Source organism: Astatotilapia calliptera, chromosome 4 (genome assembly GCF_900246225.1).
Source record: "Astatotilapia calliptera chromosome 4, fAstCal1.2, whole genome shotgun sequence".
In the NCBI taxonomy this organism is placed as follows: Eukaryota; Metazoa; Chordata; class Actinopteri; order Cichliformes; family Cichlidae; genus Astatotilapia; species Astatotilapia calliptera.
In genome coordinates, this window is record NC_039305.1 from 6577332 (window position 1) to 6602905 (window position 25574).

General features: G+C 40.0%; 1 protein-coding gene across 4 annotated transcripts in view; it reads left to right on the top strand.

Moving 5' to 3' along the window:
* asic2 (acid-sensing (proton-gated) ion channel 2) overlaps positions 1-25574 on the top strand; it is a 412846-nt gene that overhangs the window by 279765 nt on the left and 107507 nt on the right. The window contains exon 1 of one of the 4 annotated variants that reach the window (XM_026164244.1): positions 815-4852. The exons of the other annotated variants lie outside the window; for them this stretch is intronic. Coding sequence (XP_026020029.1) covers positions 4160-4852 — 693 coding nt within the window. The 5' untranslated portion in view covers positions 815-4159. Of the gene's footprint in view, positions 1-814; positions 4853-25574 lie in introns of those variants that run through there. 4 annotated transcript variants of the gene reach the window in all.

The following is a 25574-nucleotide window of genomic DNA, read 5'->3' on the forward strand; positions in this document are numbered from 1 at the left end:
AGTGAAGCTGCCCGCTAAGCTTTTTTCTCTTGATGACAAGTGTTGCTGCCGTTAGTTTGGAAAAGTCTAACAGCTCAGAAAAAGCCACTGATTGCTTCGCCTGCCACCGCTAACATTTTAAATTAAGCTGGGGTTTTGATTAATGGCATCCCAGCGCATGTATACTGTTTTTCTTTGCCTCCTGTGTCCTGCTTGCCCTTGACACAGCCTCACCTGTGCATTCACCAACAAGGCCAGCGTGGAGCTTGCCCTCTTGTGAATCAACTACAACCTCGCAGAGTTCCTGTTTAACTATTAAGTGTTTAATGCAGGCTTCTGAAACATTCTAGGCCTCATTAACATGAATCTATGAATGTTTAATTGTGGTTTGTATTTACAAGCTGCTCTCTCGCTGCCAGTTTGCCACTATGTGGCCTTTGATCTTGTGACGGTGCATTTGACTAAAACATACCGGATTATTTTATAGGAGTCACATGCCACGATGCTGCAGCTATACAATGCGGTCTAATTGTATCTGATGTTTGGGCTGGCTGTGTCCCTAATTAATCTGTGATTTCCCTTATGTTTTAGAATTGCAAATTGGATATATTGAGCCTTTGAGCTGTTCGTTACACTGGCTGCATAGCTGGACTGAGAAACCCTCTTTATGGCTCCAAGCTAATTATTCAGCCTGTGGATCCAAGCTCTGGAAGGCTGCCTCTGCCTCTAGCTGTAGGCAGTGAATGTGTGCGTGCTTATGCATTCCACCATAGCATACAGTAGGCGTTAGAAGAAATATGTATACATGCACGCATTTGACATTCCAGATTTCACACTGTGTTCCTGTTCTTTGTATTTTTGCTGGTTATGCATTATACATGGACCTGTTTTAACGTTTTCACAGTGCACGTTTTGCTGTTTGGGAACGATGCGCTTCATTATGTGTGCAAATGCGAGCACATGCCAGTTTGGATTTCTGTGCTAATTTCTCTTGACGGCTTGAAATGTTTCTTTAAACTTATGTGTGGGCTCTATAGTTCAAAGTTAAAAAATGTCTTATCATTACGCATTCAAAGATGAGATCACTAGAAGTTGTCAAGCAGCGTTCGAGAACTTTCAGCTGAACGGCAACAAGCAACACGGTTCCAGTCAAAATCATGTCAAACCCACACGCGGAGTTCGATATTCACCACGTGATGTTAAGAAACCGTTTTATATTAATTAGTTTGGTCTCTGGCATTTATTATATACTACTACAAAAATGATCTAAGATCCTGATAATTATTCAGAGCCACCACACATTGCAGGTTCTGACAAATTATACAGACGGGTTTAAATTCTGAGCTTTATTTTACATTTTTCTGTAGAAACAGAGAGCAGCTTAGGGGAGTTTAATGAAGCAATCTAAAAAATTAAAATGAAGTGGAAAAATAGCCTTCATCACACAGGGAGAAAATGGTCTCCTCTATAATTGGCACAAGAACATTACTGAATGTTAATGAGTGAAACCTTGAATTTTACAAAACCATGCATTGCAGGACTCGGTGAACAAGAGCCCTTACAGCGAGTTGGCTCTGAAGCTGTCTGTTTACTTGTATTGACGAAGGCTATTTAACTTGACTGTCCTAAACGGAGAGTGCTTGTTGGCGCAAGTGATATTTGCAGACCAGGAATGCAATAATCCTTCACCATTAAAAAAGGAAAAAAATGGTACAAAAGGTGGGTTTGCATCCGAAACGAGGTAATAAGATAACATTTTGTTGTGTGGAAGGTTGTTCTGCTCAGAGCCACAAAGGACACGCTCAAAGACGGAACTATGCCTCTACGTTTTATGAAAAATAAAATGAGCTTTCTCAGAGAATTGAATATGCAGCCTCGCTTGGTATGTATTAAGGTCGTTGTCTTTATAGAACTACAGAGGCCACCAGCGCTACTTACAAAGAACCAAATAAATTAAAAATGGAAAATATGTGTAAAAAATGAATGATTTACAAAGTTTTTTCAATTCATAGCACTAAACATACCATTGCCAGAGTGTTTATTTGGGTCATATCAATTTTGCTATTGAGATATTAAAAAAAATAACAAAAAAATCAGTGGTTGTTCCTTAACCTGAGTTTAGATCTCAGGTTATGGAACAAGGACAAATGTACGTGAAATAGAGCAGCTTGGAATTAATCAAAAGAAAAATGTGTATATATAATTTTCTTTTCGCTTATTATTTTGCTAGACTAAAATGTCTAAGGTTTAGTTGACCATTTCAAGTTAAAGTTAAGAGAAAAATCCAGTGAATCTCAATGAGCAGGTCTTTAGCTGAGGGGAGACGGTCCCTTTAAAAGACCAAAGCTAAAGTCGGCAAAGAGTGCATAACCCATTTTATTCCAATCCAGTTTTTCCAAACAAATTTAAAATCTCTATTGCCGGAATAAAAAGAATGAGATAAAAAAAAAAATTAACCCAGAGAACAAGAGATTCTACGCGTGGCTTTTGTGCACTGCATGCACACAGCAGCCTCTCATCGCTCTGAGGCTGTGTGGCTCAGCAGCAGCAGCAGACAAACAGAGGGGGGCGAAGGACGGCGCAAGTTAGCACAGAGAGAGACAGGCGCTCTCATCAGTGACGGGCTCACCGGCTGCGTGGACAGAGCTGTGGCGCAGGAGGAGGAGAAGAAGAGCAATGGGGGGACAAGCTGCCTGAAAAGCAGAGCAAAACAGAGAAGCAAAAGCGTGAGAGACATCGAGAGAGAGAGGGGGAGAAAAAAGAGAGATCACAGAGAGGAGTGAAGTCATTCAGACCAGGGAGAGGGAGCGAGCTGGATGAAGCTGACAAGGACACAGAGAGAGGAAAGCGCACACAGAAGCCTTTCCTGATGGAAGAAAAGCAAGGGAGTGCTCGGACAAAGTGAAAAAGAAGAAGAGGAGGAGGTGGGGGGTGCCCGACAGGAGGTCGAGCTTACGGGGCTTGACTGACATAAAAGACAAGAGGAGGAGGAGCATGAGGGCAAGTTGATGGATTTGATTTGGAGAGAGTATTTTTAGAAGGAGGAGCGGAGACATGAGGGGAATATTGAGATTAGAGATCCTGTCTGTGAGTGGGGGAGAAAAAACTAGGGGGGAAGAAGAAGAAGAAAGAATAACAGGAGACAGATAAGGGGGAGAGATGTTGAGATGTGAGTGTGACAGAACAGATTATCTCTGGTCTGGTTTCCCGCAGGAAACCGCTGTGAGTGTTTGTCCGTGTACGTGCATGAGTGCCTCCTTCTCCATGTGAAAGTGTGTTGTGGTACGTCTCTAACTGTGGCCGCGCTGCTGAGAAGCAGGTCCGCTGCAAGATGAAGCTGTCCCGTGTTTACCTGCAGGACCTAATAACGCCGGTTAAAACAGAGTTCAGGGACAGACGAGGAGCGGATCAGTGACATCAGAAAGAACTAAAGGCACCAAAAGTGAGACCAGAAAGTGGGAGAAGAAAACAAATGAGGATCGTAGACTTTTGCGAATTCAATTAAACCACATACTTAATAGTGACAAGGAAGTGATTGCTGCCTCTGGCTGATGAATGCTTCTGCAAAGCTGTGAAGCTCAAAAACACATACTTAACCCAAAAGAAGACAAAGCACAGCGCTGGAACACGGCTCTTCTTGCGGACTGCACCACACCAACCAATTCTGTCCTCTGTCATCTCATTATTTTAATTACCTTCCCTTCTTTCATTTGTTTTTTGTCCTCTGTACTAAGCCCGTGGTATTTTGTATTCTGTCCTCTTCTCTCCCTCTCTCCTCCCCTCCCTCTTCCTCTTGCCTTCGCTCTCTCTGTCTCATCCTCTCTTGTTCACTGTCACCCTAACTGCCGTGGATGCTGGAGTCATTCATGTAGAAGACACCTTGCTTGGAGCACATTTGCCTAGCTGATTTTTTTTCTGTCCCTGCTGAGCTGGATGATTGGAGCACTCTCACATGGAGAGACCAAGAGAAATGACCAACAAGTAGCTGCTGCTCAGTTCAACAGAGCTCCTGCACCAATAAGAAAAGGCAGCTTCAAAACACACAGCTTTCGTAAGGTCACTTTTTGTGTGTGTGTGCATGCAGTGTCAATGCACTTCAAAGTCTATAGGTCTGTAGTGTTTTTTAGGGCCAACGCATATCCATGTGTGGATTACAGTAGTGGATTTATCCTGGAGCTACATGTGGGCCCCAGCCCTTGAGGCCTGGCTGGGAAATGAAGCCTTTCCCGCAGCTTTAGGAGCACTGTGGACAGCGATGGCCTTGGAAGGGCGCTGTCTCCGGAGGGGATCCCCGGCCATGATCAGAAAAGGCCGTCAGCGGCTTCATCCGAAGCCAACTCTGGCCCAGGTCACTTCCACTCTGCTGTCAAGGACACGCCTACACGGTTTGCGGCATATTTGCGTCCCTGGTGGCTCTGTGGGCCGCAGGGCCTTCTGGCTTCTGGCACTCTGCACCTCTGTAGGGTTGCTTTTATCCTGGTCCTCCAACCGCTTACTCCACTGGCTTTCCTTTCCCACATACACGCGAGTCCACACTGAATGGGCCAAAGAACTGGCTTTCCCTACAGTCACTATCTGTAACAATAACCCTATCCGCCTCTACAAACTCACCAAGAGTGACCTGTACTTTGCTGGCCACTGGCTGGGCCTGCTGCTTGCTAACCGGACAGTGAGACCCATGGTTTTGGACTTGCTTCAGGAGGACCGTCGCACCTGGTTCAAGAAACTGTCAGACTTCAGGCTCTTTCTCCCGCCCAGAAACTTTGAAGGGACCAACCTGGAGTTTATGGACAGACTGAGCCACCAACTGGATGACATGCTTCTGTCCTGCAAATATAGAGGAGAGCCATGTGGAGCTCATAACTTCTCTTCTGTAAGTCGGCTTCTTGTGTTTTTCTTTCTGAAAGCAGTAAACTGCAGTATAAAAGTTAAAATAATATTTGCATCATGCTGAAGCAACTCGTCTTTTGCGGTAGTCAGCCTGAATACACAAGACTGTAAAATCTGTTTTACGCATAACTGGCTGTTAAAACTTTGTTGGTCATCATAGAAATGTTTGAACATCATTTTCTGCATTTATTAAATCACCACCAGACCTCTTGGCCAAGAAAATAACCAAGGGATATGAGTTTATGCATTTTCAGAAGATTTGTTTCGGAAGTTGCATGACAGTAGCCATTATCATACATTAACACAGATGAAATGGGCTAATTATCGGCTCGTGGGCAAGAATGGCTATTAAACGACCTCTACATATCAAAAATGTTCTTTAACAGTACTGCCCCAGGTTAGTTTACTGCCTCTGTGTCTGATCACGCATCTTCTTTTTCTCTGCGGATGTGAGTTTGGTGGATTTCTGTGCCCACACTCTCTCGTGGGCTCCCTTGCCATGTTTGAACCATGGCAGATGTTTTCTCTGTGGAAATGTTGAAGCTCAAGCTGTGTTTTAAACTTTTTTTCCCTTTTCTACTATGTACTCAGTGTTGGAAACAGAAGGAGAAAGGATTAAGTATCTGTATGAAATGCACACAAATCTAAACAAATCCATAGTGAGCGTAATTAGAGTTGTTTTTTTCGACTGGTGACAATTAAATATATTTGGATTTTACTTTTTAGGTTTTAGTTTAGACTTTTAGTATTTATTTTTTGACATCATTAGTGGCTTTGTCTGCTTTTACTGCAATAAAAAAGGAACCAAGACAAAACATCACATACAGCACATGGTGTGTGCTGAATGTGAAGCTGAAGAAAACAGTTAGAACTCCACGGATTTATTCAAAGTCTAATTTGAGGTCTTGAGGAGTACATATAGCAGGTGGAATATTAGTCATTTGCCATGTGTTGACATAGATTCCTTCTTTTAGAAGAAGCTAGCGTTACTGTCTTAATTGCTATCATTTTGGTTTTGAATGAAGACAACAAATCTGACAAGAAGTAAATTTAGCAGATCTATGTTACCAAAGACTTTTCATTTACTTCTGCTACTAGTGCTGCATTAGTGCTCTGGCTGAACAGTTGATTGTCAAGTGTCATTGTGGGTAGTCTAGGCTTCAGGTTTCAGGTTAATGTCAGGTAATGCTTTCTTTACAACAGTTTATTTTAATTTACTTTAATGCTGATTCTTCTAATGGAGAACATTTTACCACAGGTTCAACATGAAATTTTTAGAGATTCAGTTCAGTTAAATTCAACCTATACCTGTCTGCCCCTGTGTGAAAAAGTGATTGCCCTCCTGAACCTAAACCTAATAACTAGTTAATTAACATGGTATCTAGCATGGACTCAAAACACTGTGGCCAATCCTATGAAGGTTTACCAGTATTCCAAGTTTTCTTCATTTGTGGATATTGGTTCGCTGCAGTCCCAAAGGCTTAGTATCCCTTTACAGATTGATAGATATCAATAAGTTTGTTGTCTAAAGCTGTTTCTTTAGATCGTGGCATGATGTGTTGCTAGTTTTGTTTTTTCCTTCTTCATCAATACTGTCAGACTGGCAGGACATTTCAGGTGGTATACTCACAATTACACTAAAAATCCCAGTGAATTACAGTTGTTGTGTTTAACAAGAAAACTATAGCTAACTGTGTTTTTCTCTCTTTATGCTTTTGAATAGAACTGAGCAGACCATCATCATCATTATCACTTCAGTAATGAGATTCAGAGATGAATAGCTTTTTAGTTGTTCTTGTTGTCTAATACAAGTTCAGTCTTTTAGTGTTTAAGCTCTTACATGGCTTGCCATGCAGCCTTAGAAACAAAAGCTGAGAAACAAAGCAGCATAATTGCATTGCTTCGAAACCTCCTTACAGTAAAGCACAGATTATAAAAAAAAAAACTTAGGGTTAAGGGGAAAATAGATTTTAGGGATGTTCAAGGAGTGTGTTAAATGATAAAACAATATCAGAGATTGAAGAGCCGTCTGAAACCATTAGTTGCATTCTTAAATAACCAATAACCAGAGGTGGCTGTAGCTCAGGAGGTAGAGCAGGTCATCTTCCAATTGAAACATTAATGGGTCAATCTCTGCCCATTCCAGTATGCATGCCACAGTGTCCTTAAGAAAAAAGTATCTCAAGTTGCTCTCCAATATGAGCAACTTGGGCAAGGGTGAATATTATAAAAAGTGCTCAAATGAATGTGTGTGAATCGGTGAATGACACTCAAAATATAAAGCGATTTCAGTCCTCAGGTAGAGCAGGAAAGCGTTTTACAAGAATCAAATCACATTTTGAATGCACTTACATGCCATTTTAGTAGACATACACCCGTTTTCTATCTACAGACACACGATGGTTTCATCTCTTATTTTCCACCCTGGTGTATTTTAGAACTTCCAGGACAAAGAAGGACAGAGAGCAGTGCTGCCATGTGAAATAGCTGTAGCTCCAACTAGTGATGAGTGGCTGCATAGCATCTTAGACCAAAGAGTGAACTTAAGTTGTGCATTAATAAAGTTTGAATAATTGCTGTAGCCAATTGTATTAATCATCCAGCTGACTAATCGCACACATCTCGTTGTTTCTGTGTGTGTGCATTTCAGTCAAACTAGTTTTCGTTAGTTTTACTTATTTGTCATGCTGAACTTTGTGTTTACTCTGTCTTTTTGTCCTTTGTCAGAAACAGGACAAAGCACATCAGAGTGCTGCCATGCAAGTTAAGTGTGCAATCAGAACCATGCCCCAAGCCATCCATTAATTTTTTTAAGAATGCTGATGATTGCAGTAAAGACAAATATATATTCTTTCTGGTTTAAATTCAGATATTTGAAATATTTGCAGCAGTAGAAAGGGCTCGTTGCTGCTATCGATGTCAAGGAGAAGCATTCAGTTGGTTGGCTGCAATATAACAATGCAAAACTTTTGATACTGAATCCATTCAGGATGTGAACTGTTCAAGCAGCAGTTCTGTCCTGAATGATTTTCTTGCTTTCACAACATACAAACGTCCAAACATAAAGACTCAATCTGTGCAATCTATCTCCATACCAGTAAATCCAAAAGGCAGAAACCATAAGGAGCTAGGTTGATGCAGCGCTAGCACAGTTTGATCCCCAACCAAGCGAGAATTAGCGCATATTTTTCACCATGTAAGTTTCCTTATTTAGTTATTACATGGATACTACGCCAGCTAATGATAAGTTTCTCTGCAGATCACATTGATGCTCCAGTCCTGTTTTCTTTTTCATCTTGTTGTACCTTAAAGTGGGCCTCATGGCGTTAACGGGCCTCAGTGGTTTTGCTAATCTCATTAGCCTGCTGCTACAAGTCAGCAAAGACTCCCTGAGGCCTATTCATTATCACTGTATTTAAAGCAGCGTCGCTCTAAGACCAAAAAAGATGCAACAGCTAGATTAAACAAGACATAGGAAGTACACGTACATAGACTTGTGGTTAAATAAACATGAGAGAGCTCTTTTCTTTGTGTGTAAAAACTGTCTTAGTAAGAAGTGGGAAATGCAGTTTTAATATGTGTTGGTTATTACAGAGTACAGAGGAACCTTTGAACTGCCAGGCAGCCTCTGGTTTGAGTGGGAGAGGAAGGAAAAAGGTATGACAAGAAGTTGGAAGTGAGTGATGGCATTAAAAAAAAAGCATCTAGTTGATCAGGTCGCAAATACAAATGGTTCCCATAATTCTGCCCAGCCCTTATAGCAGCAGGATTTCATGTGCTAAATCTACTGCATCACAGCGAACTAGTAGAAAGCTGGCAAATCAATAAATCTCTTAGCTCCGTGCTGTGGTTTATGGTGGTCTGTATTGCTCCCACATCTCCAATACTGATGTATTCTCAGCCACCCCACAGCTAGTCCCAATAGCGGGGGATGACAGATCTGGAGAAACGTGCCAAAGGCCAAGCAAACTGTTCTCGGCATCCTCAGTGGGAGTAGCTGATACCTTATCAAATCCCAGGTAACAGAGCCACTTCCTGTGATGAGCAGATATACATCTCCACCATACATTTAAGAGCTCCATCAAGGACAAGATAACTGCACCTGCAGTGACAAATTAAACATTGCTTGGAGTTGGAGAGTAGCACCTAATCATACTCCAAGTAGGGAATGAAAAAAGGTGAACCTCCCTGTCTGCCCACTGTAATGTATCAACTCTATCTCAGTAGAAATCTCATAACTGAAGAGCCACATTAATACTGCCCTTCCCGCCTGTGGGGTTTGACTTGAGGAGGTTCATACGTGTTTTTGAATTGTGAATTATGCAGTACATGTATCAAATATTAATGAATCCAAGTTTTTCTTAGAGCTGGTATATTCTACTTTTAAATCTGCATCTACAGTTTAGAGTCTTTCAGCTCGTTGTTTTGGCTTTACAGCAACTATTGTTTTTGTTTATTCTTAGCAACCTTACAGCTTCCTCTGCATGCCGCTCAGCACCACAAAGCAACTATATTCTGTGTTTGCTGGATGCCTAAATTTGAAGTTGATTATATACGTTTGCCTCTTCACAATATAACATAGACATAGCTTACCCTAAATCCTTTTGTTTTTGTAAATCTGCTCAGGAAGGTAGTTGTTAAGTTTAGTGTGACATTCAACTGCACTAAAATAAGGAAACCCAGGTTCCTTTTAGAAAAAGATTTGAACACAAATCCTTTGCTCTAGTGAAATCTAAAGGTCTCTTGTGAATTTTAGCAGTAATCTTTTAAGCATACTTTAATTTTTCATTAGCCTCATCTCCTCATTGTGTTTAGTAGATGTCTGCTCAGGGTTGCACATGACAAATTTAATAATCTTCTATTGGTGCTGTGGGTCAGGCATGGTGTAATGGACGATGGCTTTAACGGCTCCTCTGTTTAGTGTCTTTGTCTTATGTGACCCCTTAACAGAAACGCGCTTCATTAAAATGCTAATTTTCTAATGTTTGTTGTTTTCTCTGCTCACAATGACATTAAAGATTTTTGCACATATACGTGTAAGCAGCATCCGTGCTTGCATCAGTTTGGTGACATGACAGTTACAAAATTAAACAAAATAGATGGAATCCAAAAAAACAGCTAGTTCTGTGTGTTTGTTTGATTTTAAACTGGTGATTAATGTAATTTCTAGATTGGTTTAGATTTCTAGATCCAGATTTCTAGATTTTAGATTTTCATGTTGATGTAAAGTCAAACCGAAGTCAGAGATGCTAACTCATCGTGAGTTTGAGGTGTTGAATGTTGCCTGGACATCCTTGCTAGATTTTCTAACAAGAGAAAGTTAGTGTTTGTCTGCTTTTTTATTGATTAGAATAAAACAAAGCAAACAAACCAAAACAAAAATATCTCAAGGGCAAAACATGTGATCTCACGTTTGCAGCTTTGTTTTCTACTGAGCTAGTTGAATTCACACTGGAGATTTCTGCATCTCTGTGTTTATGTTGCTGACATTAAAGGTGTAACTGTCTGTAGCGTTAGGCTCACCGTGTAACAAATGAGACAGAATTTAGATCTATATAAAGGTAAATTGCTTAAAAGTTGTTGTTTTTTTAATAACAAGAAAAAAATACTGATTTGCTTACATGTAGAAGATGTTCTGTGGCCATCAACGACAGATATGTTTAATTTGCTCAGTGCAATCCAATTTTATTTATATGGCACATTTCATTACACATAAACTCAATGTGTTTAACACAAAAAAATAAAAGCATCAAAACCTGTGTAGGGTTACAATGCCTTAAGGCAGTGAAACGGCAAAATAAAACTTAAAATACACACTCAGCTATTGAGTGTAAGCCTGTGTGAACAAAGAGGTTTTGAGTTTGTTTTTGAATGTCGGCACAAATGTAATTGATCTCAGGTCAACAGGCAGCTTATTCCAAAGAACAGAACCACAGTAGCTGAAAGCACCTTCAGCACACACTGATTCTAATAACAAAGGATCTCCACCTGATGACCTGAGAGGTCTGACTGGGTTATAAACAGTAAGCAAGTCTGATATGTACTGGAGAACAAAACCATGAAAAGCTCTGTGAACGCAAAAAAGGATTTTAAAGCTAAAGCATCTGTATTGCACTGGGAGGCAATGAAGGGATCACAATATTTTTGCATACTTATAAGGAGTCTGTCCTAATGATGATCTGGAGAGTTCTGCAAATAAATGTTTACAGTAATCTGACCTGCCCGACATGGAAGCAAGACCAATTTCTCAGTCTTTTTGAGTTTTGTTATATTTTTTCATTGATAGAAAGCACTTCTGCTAATTTTATCAATATGATTATCAAACCTGAGATCACTGTCTAAAATAATGTAGAGGTTCCTGACTTGCTCACTGTCTTGCCTCTGTTCAGTTCTAAAAACTTTGAGATATTCAGCAAATAATACCACCAATGCAGGCGTTAGATCGTCATAAAAGGACAGGTACAACTGTCTACCAGCGGAAAGAGAATGGTAGGCTATGTTATGATTCTTTATGATAGCACCAACTGGAAGCATACGAAGATTAAAGAGCAATGAACCAAGACAGACACTTGAGGAATCCCTGATTTAATTTTTATTTGTGCAGATCTACAACTGCTAATTGAAAATGAAAACCTCAACCCTTTAGGTTTGACGAGAGCCAGTCAAGAACCTGACCTATTAAACCAACTGAATCATAAAGCCCAAGTCATGATCAGCAGAGTCAAAAGCAGCACTGTTTAGGCCATTGATGACTTCAGGAAAAGCTGATTCTGGGCTATGATTGGACCTGAACCCTCACTGGCACATATCACTAGATGGCTTTTCTGAAAACATCCCCAAAGAGAATTGTCTACTCCCAAGATCAAACTGGGAATATTTTATTTCTTATGTGAATGCGTAAACTGCTACTTTTTGCAAAATAATATTCCTATTTTTATTGTTTTTGAGCTGAAACAGAAAGTTTGTGAACATCATAGGGTTGTTTTTTTAGGCAGTAGATGTACTTGCAGTTGTCTTGGGGCTATTTTCAGCTGAACCTTCCATTTTCATTCTGGAGCTCTAATTATTTGCAATTTTATTGTCTGTCTGGGAAAACCTGAGATCTGCACCACCTTTTGACTTTCCTCTTTTACTTTCCACACCGAGCCTATAAACACAATGAAGAGGCGTATTTGCAGAGGGCCCTGCGAAGCCACCTACAAAGCCTCGTCAATCTCCACTGAGCCTGAAGAGGCCCCTGATTGAGTTTTAAGCACATCCAGGTAATAATGCCAGTCTCTCCTGCTTTCGTTTGTCACAGACCTTTTCGGTAGAATTCCACAAAGTAAGACCATAAGCTATTGATTTGGCTTCAAGTAAACAATAGTGGGAGTCAGGTGGAAGCTTCAGCTCCAACGAGAGCAATCTCATTAACACAGGTGGCCTGGTGCTAACCATGCTCCTCAGCCCCAGTCCAATTTCCCTCTTCAGAACAGATGGCCTGAGTGGTTTCATGAGCTCCAACTTCCAGGTTCCACATTAAAAACCGTAATAGTACTGTGTGTATGAATGGCCACAGCGCGGGTCATTGATATGCCACTAGATGCAGGCGGCATCCAGTAGCTGTTTGACTGCAAGCACAACGAACAGTCACCTTAATCTGCCAGCGTAATGCATGCCTTGAATGCAGATGAAAAGATTATACATGGTTAGTATTCATAAGGTCGCATCAATGCATAAACCACAAAACTTGTGTAAAAGGTTAGTGTTTGAAAAGGAGAGCTAATGGATACTGTTCTGTTCCATGAATACCATTAGCAGAATCTGTGTCCAGTCTCCACTACACCTTATAAAGGGTGTGAGTTCCAGCAAATGAGCTTTACATGGTCTTTCTTTGTAATACTGCTAAGAAAAACATTTGCGTTGTTGAGCTTCTCTTAGGAGGCTGTGACTGAAGCAGTGGTATATCAAGTAATGGCAGGGTCGGTCTGATCCCGACGCTCTACACTTCGAGACATGTCATCAGGAAAGACGTTAAACCCAAATTTCCTCTCAGTGCTCGGTGCTGACACGCTTTTGTGAATAAGAATTCCATTTTAAAGTGCTAGCTGGGATGTAGTTAAGGTTAAAGGCACAACATGTGTTTAGTATATTTAACATTTATACAGCACATAAGTGATGACACATTGCAGTGATTGCAGTATTTAAAAAGTATGTAGTTTAAAACATTTCACCATTTTCTAGCTCATTTCCCACATACACAAATTCTGCTCTAAAGATATGCATACAACTACGCCCACGATTTAAATCTATATTCATTGTGAGCACCTTTGGGCAAGAAATACCTTGCCCAAAGGTGTTTCTTTTCCCACCTGCAGCACCATCTCCGTGTTGTGCACATACAAAATGGCCAAATAGCTCAGTGCTAATGGACATTATATGAGATCCAGCATTTTGTGTAGTACAACACAAGCAAAGACTACACTGGTAACATTGTCTCAGAGATTACCCTACAGTTGCATCAACAACTCTGTGACAGAAAGTCAACAATCACTAAATGTTCTAAGCTTTACAAAGGTAAGATGTTATTGCAGGGATGTTTTATCAGATTGCATTACATTGCACTTCTGTATATTTTAATTTCAGAGCACAAAATGTAAGAAGAATATTAAATGCATTTCAGAAGTATAGAGACAGTTCAGTTTTCCAAAGTCCCCCCTGTGAAACACACCGACATCATCTCTACATCACATCACAGGCATTTTCTTTTTGGACTGTGCTCAGCATGCTTTTGATTACATTACATTACATTACAATTTATGTTGATAGTACTCAAGCTTTTGTAAAGTGCCACTTACACTAAAACATTCCATAAACTCATTAGATTTTCTCAGCATAATTAGATGTGTTTATGGGTTTTGAGACAGGTGAACTTAAAATGTCTAATTATGCCACAACAGGAGGGCTTATCAAAAGCTCTGAAGTGTGATTACAGAGTTAGTCGTTTAATGATCAAAATACCTTGCAGAGAAATTCAAAAACAATATTCCAACTTGTAAGTTTATGCAAACACTTTTTACAAGTCAAAAAAATTATTACTATAAGATTATATGAAACCAACCCAACATTTTTTCCATTTCCCTGACAAAGAGAATTACCCAAGTGAATTAATTTGACTCTGTGTCATTTACATCAGAACGAGGAATAAACAAATTGCCAACACAGCTCATAATGCAACAACTGATTCACATTTTCATTGTATCGGGAGTGGTAATTGTTGTAGTAGCATTTGTTTGAGTCACAGTTTATAAGAACAAGAGTGGGTAGTTTTATACACACACACACACATATATATATATATATATATATATAAATTCTCCTCTCGCCCCAGCGGGCAGTTCAAGCTTGGGTCCTTTACCCGGGGAGCTTGAGGGGACTGCGCTCTTCTGGAAAGAGATCTCGGATGTCATTCCTGGGATCTGCTGGAGCCATTCACCTAGCTTGGTGAATGGGAATCACCGCACCTATTGCTCCGATTACCACTGGGACCACTGTTACCTTCACCCTTCACATCTTGAGCTCTTCTCTGTGCCCTTGGTACTTCTCTGGCTTCTAGTGTTCCTTCTTCCTGATGTTGCTGTCATTCGGTATCGCTACATCTATCATTACAAGCCATCTACTTCTGCTTGTCTATGTAAGAATTTAATCAGATTGCAGTTCTTTCTGATCCTTTGCTTCTGTTAAAACAAAGTACAGCAGTAACAGCCCGTGTGTTAGAATCAATCATATAAACAACCGGTTAGTGCTTGAAGAAAACAAAATCACGCACAGACGGGGTGGATCATTCAGCAGCAGGCACGGCACTGACACTAATATGGGCTTCCCAGCATGTGATAGTGGCTCTGTGTGGTTCTCCTCATAGGAGTCTCTTATCATATGACAGGGCAGCAGTCAACCCATGCAGCCAAAAACACACTCATGCACACACACATAAGATGCTATTAGAGTGTGAAGAGAATGGCGTAGCTGCATGTTTTCTTCCTCACAGCGGCACTCTAAACTTCACACCTTCTCTCTTTTTGAATTCACAGTCTACCCTAAAAGCCTAATTAAGTATTAAGAGGCACATATACAGGAATTAATTTGGCACTGCACAAAATATATATAATTTCTAACACGCTGGAAACAGGCCAAGAACATATTTCCAACTTATTACATCCCACATACAGTACATTCCAGATTTCACGTTCTGAATATTAGATTCAGGGCTCTGCAGTCCCCTAAGGGAGTTATCATGACATACAGAATGACCATAGAGTACATCATTTTGACCTTCTTTTAAAACTTGCTTTCTTCCATTATATGGTTTGTGTTTTTTTTAGATTTAAATCAGCTGGCTTGGGTCAAAATGTGTCTTGGCATTAGAAGATAAAAGTTCCTTGGCTCTGGGAGAGGGGGAAAAAAGCAGATTCAGCCATGTTAGACATATTTAGTCCCACCTAGCTGCATCCCTTCTTATCATGCTGCATTCCCTTATATGCAGATGCTGGATATGCATAACAATATTGTCTGATTTGATCAGAGACTCATGTATCATAAAGATTCTGGTGTCAGCCCACCTCATTTATGTTCAGGACAAAAGCAGCCATTTCTTATTCCCATTGTTTTTTGAAATCTCGTTTTTGAATGCTACAGTGTTACTATTCCATCCAGGAAATGCGCCTGCTGATGGACTTTTTATGGTTTCTGGTGATACCTGACAAAAACCTAGCAGTTCCTTTGCACACTGCTAGTTTTCTTCTTCAAATTTTAAAATGGGAAGATATCTTAAGGCGAGAGAAACTAGACTTCAGTCAGAGCTCCCCCCCCATTTTCCCCATTTCCATTACTTGTACCTTTGTTCAGTTACTCCCAAGCTGCTTCAGCCTAGATGATCTGTAGTGAACAGTATGAGGTTGTTTTTTGGATGACTCTCAGATGTGTGTGTGTGTCTGAAAATTCCTACAGCCTGCAAATGTTGCTGTAGATCAGGCTTCTCTGAGGACACCTGTGTAAATCAGGTTTGAGAACGAAGGACCACAGCACAGGCAAATGTAAACAGACTTAAAAGGGCAAGTAGATGTTTGTTCTCACTTGAATCTCACAAGATTATGCTTTGAAGGAAGAATCAACGAAGGATACCAGCCTACTCTCCTGACAGTCTGTTTTAAGGCTGTGCATCTTTAATGAAAGCTGGTTCTACTGATGCGCCTTTAGCCAGCACTCAAAGTTGCCTTCCCTCACTCACACCCTGTGCGTACACTTCCTTGCGCATGTCCACGTTTCCCATATAGACTTCATTTCTTATATTTCTGACCTGTCAGTTGAACTGGATACTATTGATGTCTGGCTTAATCCATATTTTATAACTTTACCTCAGTATGTCAGTAGTTCAATTTTGGACTCTCACCTCCTTTTTAGTAGCTTGAAAAAATAGCACATTTTGTATGTTCAGCCTAGAAATACCAGACTGTAGTCAGCTAAATGAGTCTGCGTGTGACTCCCTTTCTGCTTTATCATTTTGGGTTTTCTGTGAGTCTTTGATATGGCGTCCCTTGGGTCCATTTTGTTTTGGGGGAGGCAGAGAGGAGAGGAGGTTGTTTTGTAAGTCAGAGGGAAATAGGTAAAACGCTAAGAAAGGGATTAGGCATCAAGAGACAAAGAACACAGCAATGTGCCAGATTTAACCTTAGCAATATCAAAGAGAGAAACCTGTCTGAGATTCTCAACTTCTGTCAATAATTTTTTTTTTTTTTTTTTTTTGGCCTGCCCCGTTTGGCTCTTTTGCCATCAGAATTGTTGTCTAAAGGCAAAGAAAGATGCCCAACGGATTTACTTTACCAAACTGACCATCCCAGCCTTGCCGTAATGGTCCATTTGATTCACCTTTTATTGTTTATTTTATTTTCACTTACTGAATACGGGACAGACTTGACTTCTGTCAATAATTTAACATATCTCTCAGATGTTTGTGCCTCTCTTTCAGACAAGAATACACTCATAAAATGAGCTATTTACAGCAATTCATCCTGTTAACTTGGCAGCACATTTTAATTTACCTTTACAGTCTCACCCATATGTTGCATACAGATATGTAAATATTTCAGTATTACCCATTGCTTATATCTACCCTATACCGTAGGTGGCAAATTAAATATTGCACTCGTCTTAATTAATAAGAAATTGCCATATGTCAACCCTTGTAACAGAAATAATAGAGAGAAAAGAAACGTTGTGTGAAATCCAGCTGAGACTATTCAGATATGTTCCTCTCGCTCTACACTAACTGCATGCTTTCTTTCAATGCTATTGTACGTTCTCAGCCTCACAGTGAGGCCCTGAGATAAATTATGTCTGAATTGGTGCTATATAAATATATTTTAATTAAATTAAATGGGAATGAAATAATTATTTTTCTGTTCACTGAAGAAACAGAAGTTTTTTCCTTTTTCCCTCCGTGTGCCTTCAGGTTGTATTCGTTTCTGTTATTCACTATTTAAAGTTTTGCTGTGTTTCAACCATCATACAGAGTCGCAGTCATTAAGAAATCTTAATCGTTATTGATTTTGATGGCGAAATGATTTTTTCAGAGCAATTAAAAAAAGAGAAAAAAAACATTTCACGTAGTGTGTAGATATATAAACTACAGTGGCAAGTTAAAGTAAGGAAATATTTTCGAAGGTTTACTACTTTTAAAAAGGTGTGTCTTGAAATATGTCAGTTCTTTAAATATTATTATAACTACAGCTATGAAGAAAAACAATCTATATAACATAAATTATTTATATTCCATTTATACAAAAAGAAAATTTACATAGTGTTCATGTGAAAATCTATTCGGTAGCTTGTGAAACCACCACTCTGGTTCATGCCGTCAGCCCTTTTAATTCATCAACCAGGGAAATTAATTTTAAAACCTTCAGAAGAAAAGCATGGCTGGTGTAAAGTGTTCAGCAGTACTCCTACGTTCCATATGCAGTCCTTTGAAAAACTGCCCCGTAATTCATTAGTTTGGAGAAGCACCTTCATCGGCACCAACTTAAACTTGTTTTCAGTCTCTCACAATGTTGTTGAGGGAGTTTGCCCCACTCATTTTTACAGTGTTGCTTATGTTCAATGACGTTTGCAGGGCAATCACTTAATAACAGCCCTCTTGAGGTCTTGCAACAGCATTTCAGGTCTAGGTCACAACCTTGACTGAGTCATTCTTACACCTTGATTCTCTTCTTCTTCTGTCACTCTAAAAGTAGTCCTTCTTTTGGCCTGTTGAATGACTCAGCTTCACATTTTATCATTGTTAGGCTGGGAGCACCTTGTTAAAGTTTACAACCCTGGCGTGAAATGATTTTGTTGAGTTTATACATCGCAGAACTGATGGCATAACAACAGAGATGAGCTCTTTGGTGATTTTGTTAAACTCATAACCAGGTTGTGACAGTACTGACGGGAAAACATCATCTCAGAGGTGAAGTATTGCGTGGGGAGCGTTATGATTTGTAAGTGCTGCCTCTGGACCTGGGCACCATGCCATCACGGAAAGGAAAATAATTTCCAGGTTTATCCGCATATCTTACCGGATAATATCACAGAGGCTCTCTGCCAGCTGATGCTTAGCAGAAGTTGGGTGATGCAGCAGAACAACGACCCAAAGACTCAAGTAAATTGGCTTCAGTGTATTTTCATGGAAAAAAAAATTCAAAACCTGATCATTTTCTGTGATGTTGGATAAAAGCCAGGATCTGCTCTGAAGACCTGAATACAGAAATATCTTAAATTTCAAAGTGCATGAAGGGGAAAAAAATTAATGTCACAGTATATCATGATGACTGTGTGAAATTTTGAGTTTGAAGTTTGAAGATATCTTTAAAGACATATGATGATATGCAGTGTGGAGTGCATTAGTTATTGTTTTCTTTGTACCTGCTGATTCAGGTTTTTCTGCAGCTCTCCACAAGCTGTACTTGACTCTTGGACAACCCTTCATATGATTCTTTTCAATGCTGTGTCTGAAATCACCTGGTTGTAGCCAGTTTATTAGCTTTTTTTTTTTTTACCACTGTTATTCAATGCAGCCTGAACTTTCTTAGGTAATGTTTCCTCTAATTCCTTTAAGGAGGTTTCAGGAAAAGATTCCCAGCTTTCCAGTACCACTGTTTGAAATGCAGCTCCGATCCATGACAGAACCTCCGATATGTTTTATAGCTGGCTGAAGACATTCAGGGTTGTACCTCTTTACAGTCCTCCTCTCCACTGCTCTACTCCCTCTACACTTCAGACTGTGTGGCCACCCATGGCTCCAACACCATTGTGAAGTTTGCTGACGACACAGTGGTGTTGGGTGCCATCTCCAACAACGATGAGGCGGCCTACATGGATGAAGTGAAGAATCTGGCATCGTGGTGCCAGGACAACCACCTCCAGCTGAACGTCAGCAAGACCAAGGAGCTGGTGGTGGACTTCAGAAGGGGTCAGCACAGAGACTACAAGCCCATCATCATCAATGGAGCTCCAGTGGAGAGGGTGCAGTCCTTCAAGTATCTTGGTGTTCACATCTCCTCAGACCTGACATGGGCTGCCCACATTCAGGTCCAGACCAAAAAGGCTAGGCAGCGCCTGTATCACCTATGACAACTGAGGAAGTTCAGGGTCTCTCCAAAGATCCTCAGGATTTTCTATACAGGCGCTGTGGAGAGCATCCTCACACAGAACATGACATCGTGGTTTGGGAACAGCTGTGTGAAGGACCAAAAAGCTCTCCAGAGAGTGATCCGTACAGCAGAACGCTGCTGCAGGATTGCTCTCCCCCCGCTTCAGGACACCTACACCAGGAGATGCCGGACTAGAGCAGCACAGATACTGAAGGACCCGTCCCATCCCGGCAACAAACTGTTCCAACTTCTGCAATCTGGTAGAAGGTTCCGCATCTTCCGGGCAAGGACAGAGAGACTCAAGAGGAGCTTCTATCCCCAAGCCATCCGTGCCCTAAACACACACACCCGCCCTCTCACATCATCTATAATTGACTGAGACAGGACTCTCTTCCAGACACTCTAAACCAAGGCACAATGTACATTTCAATTCCTTTAATTTTAAACATGTTTATATTGTCTATCCTGTAAAATAGTCAGATGTCTATTCATATCAATGTACAGAATTCACCTGCTTGCTGCTACTACTGCACATTCACCCAGTGTATATACTATATGTATGTATGTGTATATATATATATATATATATATATATATATATATATATATATATATAATGTTCTTCCTCTACACACACACACACACACACCCCCCCCCCCCAATTTTTGCACATGTCGAGGAGCGTGTCAGGCTACATTTCACTGTGTGTTATACTTGTATAACTATGCATGTGACAAATAATAAAGAACCTTGAACCTTTACATGTTGATGACACGTTGAATAAAAAAAATGCCCAAGAAAATCAAAATTTGGATTGATCAATTATAATACCTGTCACAGATGATTTTCATTAAAGTTTTGTGTAATTTAGGAAAACCTAAGCCTTTTCCCCTTGTTTCTGATGATGGCAGTAAGTGGATTAAACTGAATGATCACGACATGTATCGGGGTTTAAAATTGAACCTTGTATCAAGGAAATTTCCCCTTGTGTCACGATTTAAAATTGTACCCTGTATCAACGCTGGTTCATCCTTTGACTTTTATGCCTTTTTTATGTTTCAATTGTTCAGTGTTAAGTGACTTAACAAAGAAGGGGGGGGGCTCATTCATCTGATGTCCAAAGAAAAACTTTTAAAGATCTTCAGAAAGCCCTGAGAACATCTGTTTAAAAACTACTTTAAAAAAAATAACAAAGTCTGGGTAGTTCGAAGCAATATATAAAGAAATGAGCGGTGTCTTAAGACTTTTGCAACACTTGGCACGAGAACCAAGCTAAGCTTCCAAATAGAAATGACTGCAGTTGGAAATAAGAGTGAAAATGCACATTGGGTAAGTTTCTTTTTAGCAACAATATCTATGAGAGAGGGACTCAAAATAAACTGCAGTGTTTGTGTTCATTGTGACGAAGGAACATGTCACCTAGAGCAAGAGTGTGACTCACTGATATGATTTTAAATAGTTTTTGGGCATAGGCATGAAAGCTCTATGGCAAAAAGAGGTGCAAGTTATATTAGGCATTGGATATACAGAAAGTTAGTGGGAACCGTTCAGCACTGCTTTTGGTTTTTTCTGTACGAAAATAAAAGACTTTGCTACTAGAGGTTCTTAGATTAATTAGAACTTCAGAGGTTAGTTACCCCTCCATGTCACCAACAAAATCAATCCAACCAGTAAGTCTCACTGAGACTTACTGGTAAGGACAATTTCTCAAATAAGTGCAGAAATGGGGTCTAAGTTGTAAGAAATGTCTGTAATTCTTATAGAATATGTCTTCTATACATTCACAGTCATCTCTCACTGCTGACAAAGCTGCTCACAAAGTCTGTGTAAGCGAATTGTACCTCCCTTAGCACAGCAATTAGTGTTTTTTTGTTTCTTCCTCACAAATAGTGTGTTCCCAAACCAGACTGAGACTATATGAGAAAGCCCACATTAGCTCTGCAGTGCTTTCAGTGTTCTCCCACACTGCCCTCCTCACTGAATGAGACCCATGACTCTCCTTCACATAAATGTTTCTTTACAGTGCGCAGGCAAAGCGCTTCTTACAAATATGTGAAATGGGAGACATACAAAGCTTTAGCAAGAAGCATTTCCAAGATAGATGGACATATGAAGAGGGGGAATGGAGGAGCAGAGTGTCACACTGGCCCTCAGAAGCTCATCAGCATTATAGTCCACATTCCCGTGGCACCATGGGCACAGGTGGCACTGACTCATTATTCAAACCCCTATGGGCTATCTTTCATGGATAAAGGGAATTATGGACTACTATTAGCACATCCCCACTGCGGCAAGGAGTATTCGTATGGGTCAGGACACATGTGGGAGACAACAAAGAAATGGGCTGAAAATAGCATGTATATCATAAAGAAAATAAATACTTCACATATTCTTTCTCAAAAAGGATAAATCTGCATTTCCGCATTATAAATGATAAAGGTAAAACAGGCTAAATAAATTAGATCCTAAGCTGTGACCCCCCTCTTTACCCATGTTTCTTAGCCATATTTATGCAGGCTGTGTAAATATAGAAGAGTACAGCGGAGGAGAAAAACAAACAAGTATACAGGTAAAAGCTGTGGAGCAATAACAAAATAAGGCAGGGAACGCTTGCTAGACTGGCAGAGATCGGTGTCAGACCCAGCAAGATCAAAGTGTTTTTCTAGTTTTCACTCTCTGTCATACTTTTGCAGACACATACACAGTACAGTCAGCGACACCATTAGTTATGAGTCTATCTATGCTGGCTCACCACAAATAAAGCCTACAGTATAAGCCTACATGCACATCATGTAAAAGCCAAACAGTAGTCATTATTTCCTACATTGTTTAGGTTCTGGACATTACTGTCATCTTTAAACTTTACATACAGTGAATCTTATATCACCAGAGCAAGAAACTGAGCCATAATAGTGTAGATATGTCGCGCTATAAGGACATCTGTCCTTACAATTAGAGGACTATCTATTTTTAGGTTATCATAAAGAGTATTGTATCAGTGCAGTATTTGGGGCTCTTGATATTGAATGCAAAATGAGTTTGTTTCTAAATGTTGGAAACTAAGAAAAGAATATAATTAGTCTGTGCTCACGGAGTCAAACGCAGGAAGATGGTAACACATGCCCTTTTTGCTATTGCTATGCTCTGATATAAATATATGAAAGAAGTCATTTTCCATGTTGGTAAAATAACTCACAACGTTACAGAACAGTTAAGGTAAAGGTGACATAGTTCATTTTCTTTTCTTGGACTTTGCTACAGTTGCTTCCCATAATAAACAATTCAAAAACCTTCCTTGTGTGTCTTCCACTTGGCTTTGGCACAGCGATTCGCTACTGTCTAAAACTAGCTGCTTTAGCTCCTGTCCCTTTAAGGCTACCCTCCATCCACAAACAGGTTTGAGAAGGAGATGGGTGGGACTGCTATGCTCACAACCAGAGCTGTCTGTCTGGACGTCCATATTAACGATACCTCATAGAAGTAAGTAGAGTAGAAACCACCAGAAACACAGTGTGGAGAGCATTCTGAAGTCTCCGGTTTAGCCTCTTAGGAATTAGGTTTGTATACACTGACCTCATTATCATATATATAACATTTACACAATGTCATACTTTTGCAGATACTGTACACATACAGACGGGAAGAGCATAAAAAAACCTTTTTACCACATATGGATAGCCAAGATTTCTGTGCTGCATGACTGAGAATTATTATAGTTCTGTTTCCATTAGAAGTAGTTTAGGCAATCGTTTTTTGAAACACATTAAACAATGAGCAGCAGCAGCAGACCCAAAGCACAGTACAGCTTCTGCCAGAAAAGTTGATAACTTAGGAACACAGACAACTCAGGCTGATGGACACAACTGCATGAAAACCTGAAATTTAAAATTGAAATGCATTCTTTGATCTTCTTTTACCCTCTGACAGGTAGCTCTCAAAGTAACTTTGTTCAAAGAGAGTCTGACAAGTATACATGTGAACTGCCTGAGCTGAGCAGCCACGATGGGCTAGTTAGTAAAATAAACTGAGCTTAGTGCATTGAGCAAAGTGGTACCCAGGCTTAAAGAACATCCCTAACCAAATTAAATGCAAATCACTGCAGTGGTTTCTGAAGCATGTCAAAACATTCCTGTACAAAACTGTACTTTTTTCTCAAATTCTTAGTTTTTTTTTGTTGATATAGTTTTATCAAATTTGCCTGCAACCTGTAGACTGCATTATATAGATGCTGCATATAAGATTACACTAAACATGTCTAATTTTGTTTGCAAGAACACAATAAACAAAGTAAAGTGATGTTAATAAAATACAAAGTAAATAAATGAATAAAAATGTATTACAGTAGTGCACACATGTATAATATTATGATTGTTTACAAAGATTCATAAAATAAAAAACTGCCAAATTCAGCTTTATTGAGAATTTTCAAAGACTGGTGTAAACCCTGCGATGATTACTAATCTCTAAATTGCCTTGTTCCCTGTACCATAATGATGTGCACCACTATCTACTCCTTTCACTCAGGATTTCAGTGTTTCATCCCTATCACCTCCTCACTTCCCTCAAGGCTTTGTGATTTGCCGGAAGAATGCAGGTCCTGACAGCACTGTTAAACAGAGACCCAGCTGTCCTTCTGAAGGACAGGTGCTTCTGGCCCATAGGGGACCTTCTTGGAAAGAGGACATGCTGGGGCTGTCCATACTGATGATGACAGCTTTATAAAAACTTTAACCCAATGCACAAAAAGAGAGCTGAAGAGCACGAGTCAGGCAGGCTGCATGGCCGTGCTGAGATAAATGGGAGTCCTAGAGGGAGGGCCTTGGACTCATCAAGTTCTGTCCTGAATCATTCTTATCAAATGGATGATCAGGAAAAAAAATCATTTTCAAAGTCAAGCATGCAAAATGAATATCTGTCCCTGATATGTTAACCTGGCAGCTGGCAGTATAGAAATCTCATCTGATTCATGTTTTGCCCACTGCATTTTGCTGTAGTCTGTGATGCTGCCTCTGGAAAGGTGCAGTGTCGTGGCGAGTTATGCGCCTCAGGTTTTTTGTGGTATGAGTGCCCTCCTCCTGAGAGCATTCATTTTCTCAAAATATCATGCTGCTTATCAGCCTTGTGCCAGTTGCAATGTGTTATATTCCTTTCTATCAACGTAGCTAGTGATTCCATTAATCACAAATAAGAATACACATTTTTTAATATAGTCAGTTGTAAAAAAGAAACAATGCACTCTCAAATTCAAAGTGGGAATGCTTGGCTATAATGCGCAGCACCATGTTTGGACAAAATCAAAGCACAAACCTCGTACCTTCTGTAATAGTGAACGTGGGATGATTTGTGGTTGCTGTGCAGCCACAGGACCAGACGCCTTGAAGTCATTGACTCGGTCCTGGACTTGTCCTGATACCAAAGAGTCAAATGTGAAGCCATCTGACAGTTAAAGCTGGCCAGTGAGTCCTTCAGCAGGACAATAATCGAATCTACAAGAGAATGACTGAAAAAGAAAACAGTCAAGGTGTTGCAATGACCCATTCAAGGCCCAGACCTAGATTATTATTATTATTATTATTTTATGTGCATTGAAGTTCTATAAAAATTTAACAGTGCAAATGCAAATCCTTGCTGGCAGTTTAACCAAAAGGCATTTCCAGTGGAAATTGGCCAACATATCCTCAGCATAACCATGTATAATATCCACAAAACTTAAAAAGAGGTTATACACACACAACACGGTAATATTATGTTGAAGCACCGTACGTATCACTCCGCGAGGCTCCTGCCTACGATAGTCGTAATCAGTGGCGGCTCCTGAAAAAAATCTCAGGGGGGGCAATTTTTATGATATCGACTAAAATGACCCATTTAATGAGTACATCAAACAACACAATTTAAATTTAAATTTAAAATGAACAACCATATTCTGGCCATTTGTATAGATTTGTAAAAATGAACAACCATATTCTGGCCATTTGTATAGATTTGTAAAAATGAACATGAACAGATTTTTTTTTTTTTTTTGAATGAATGAAAAAT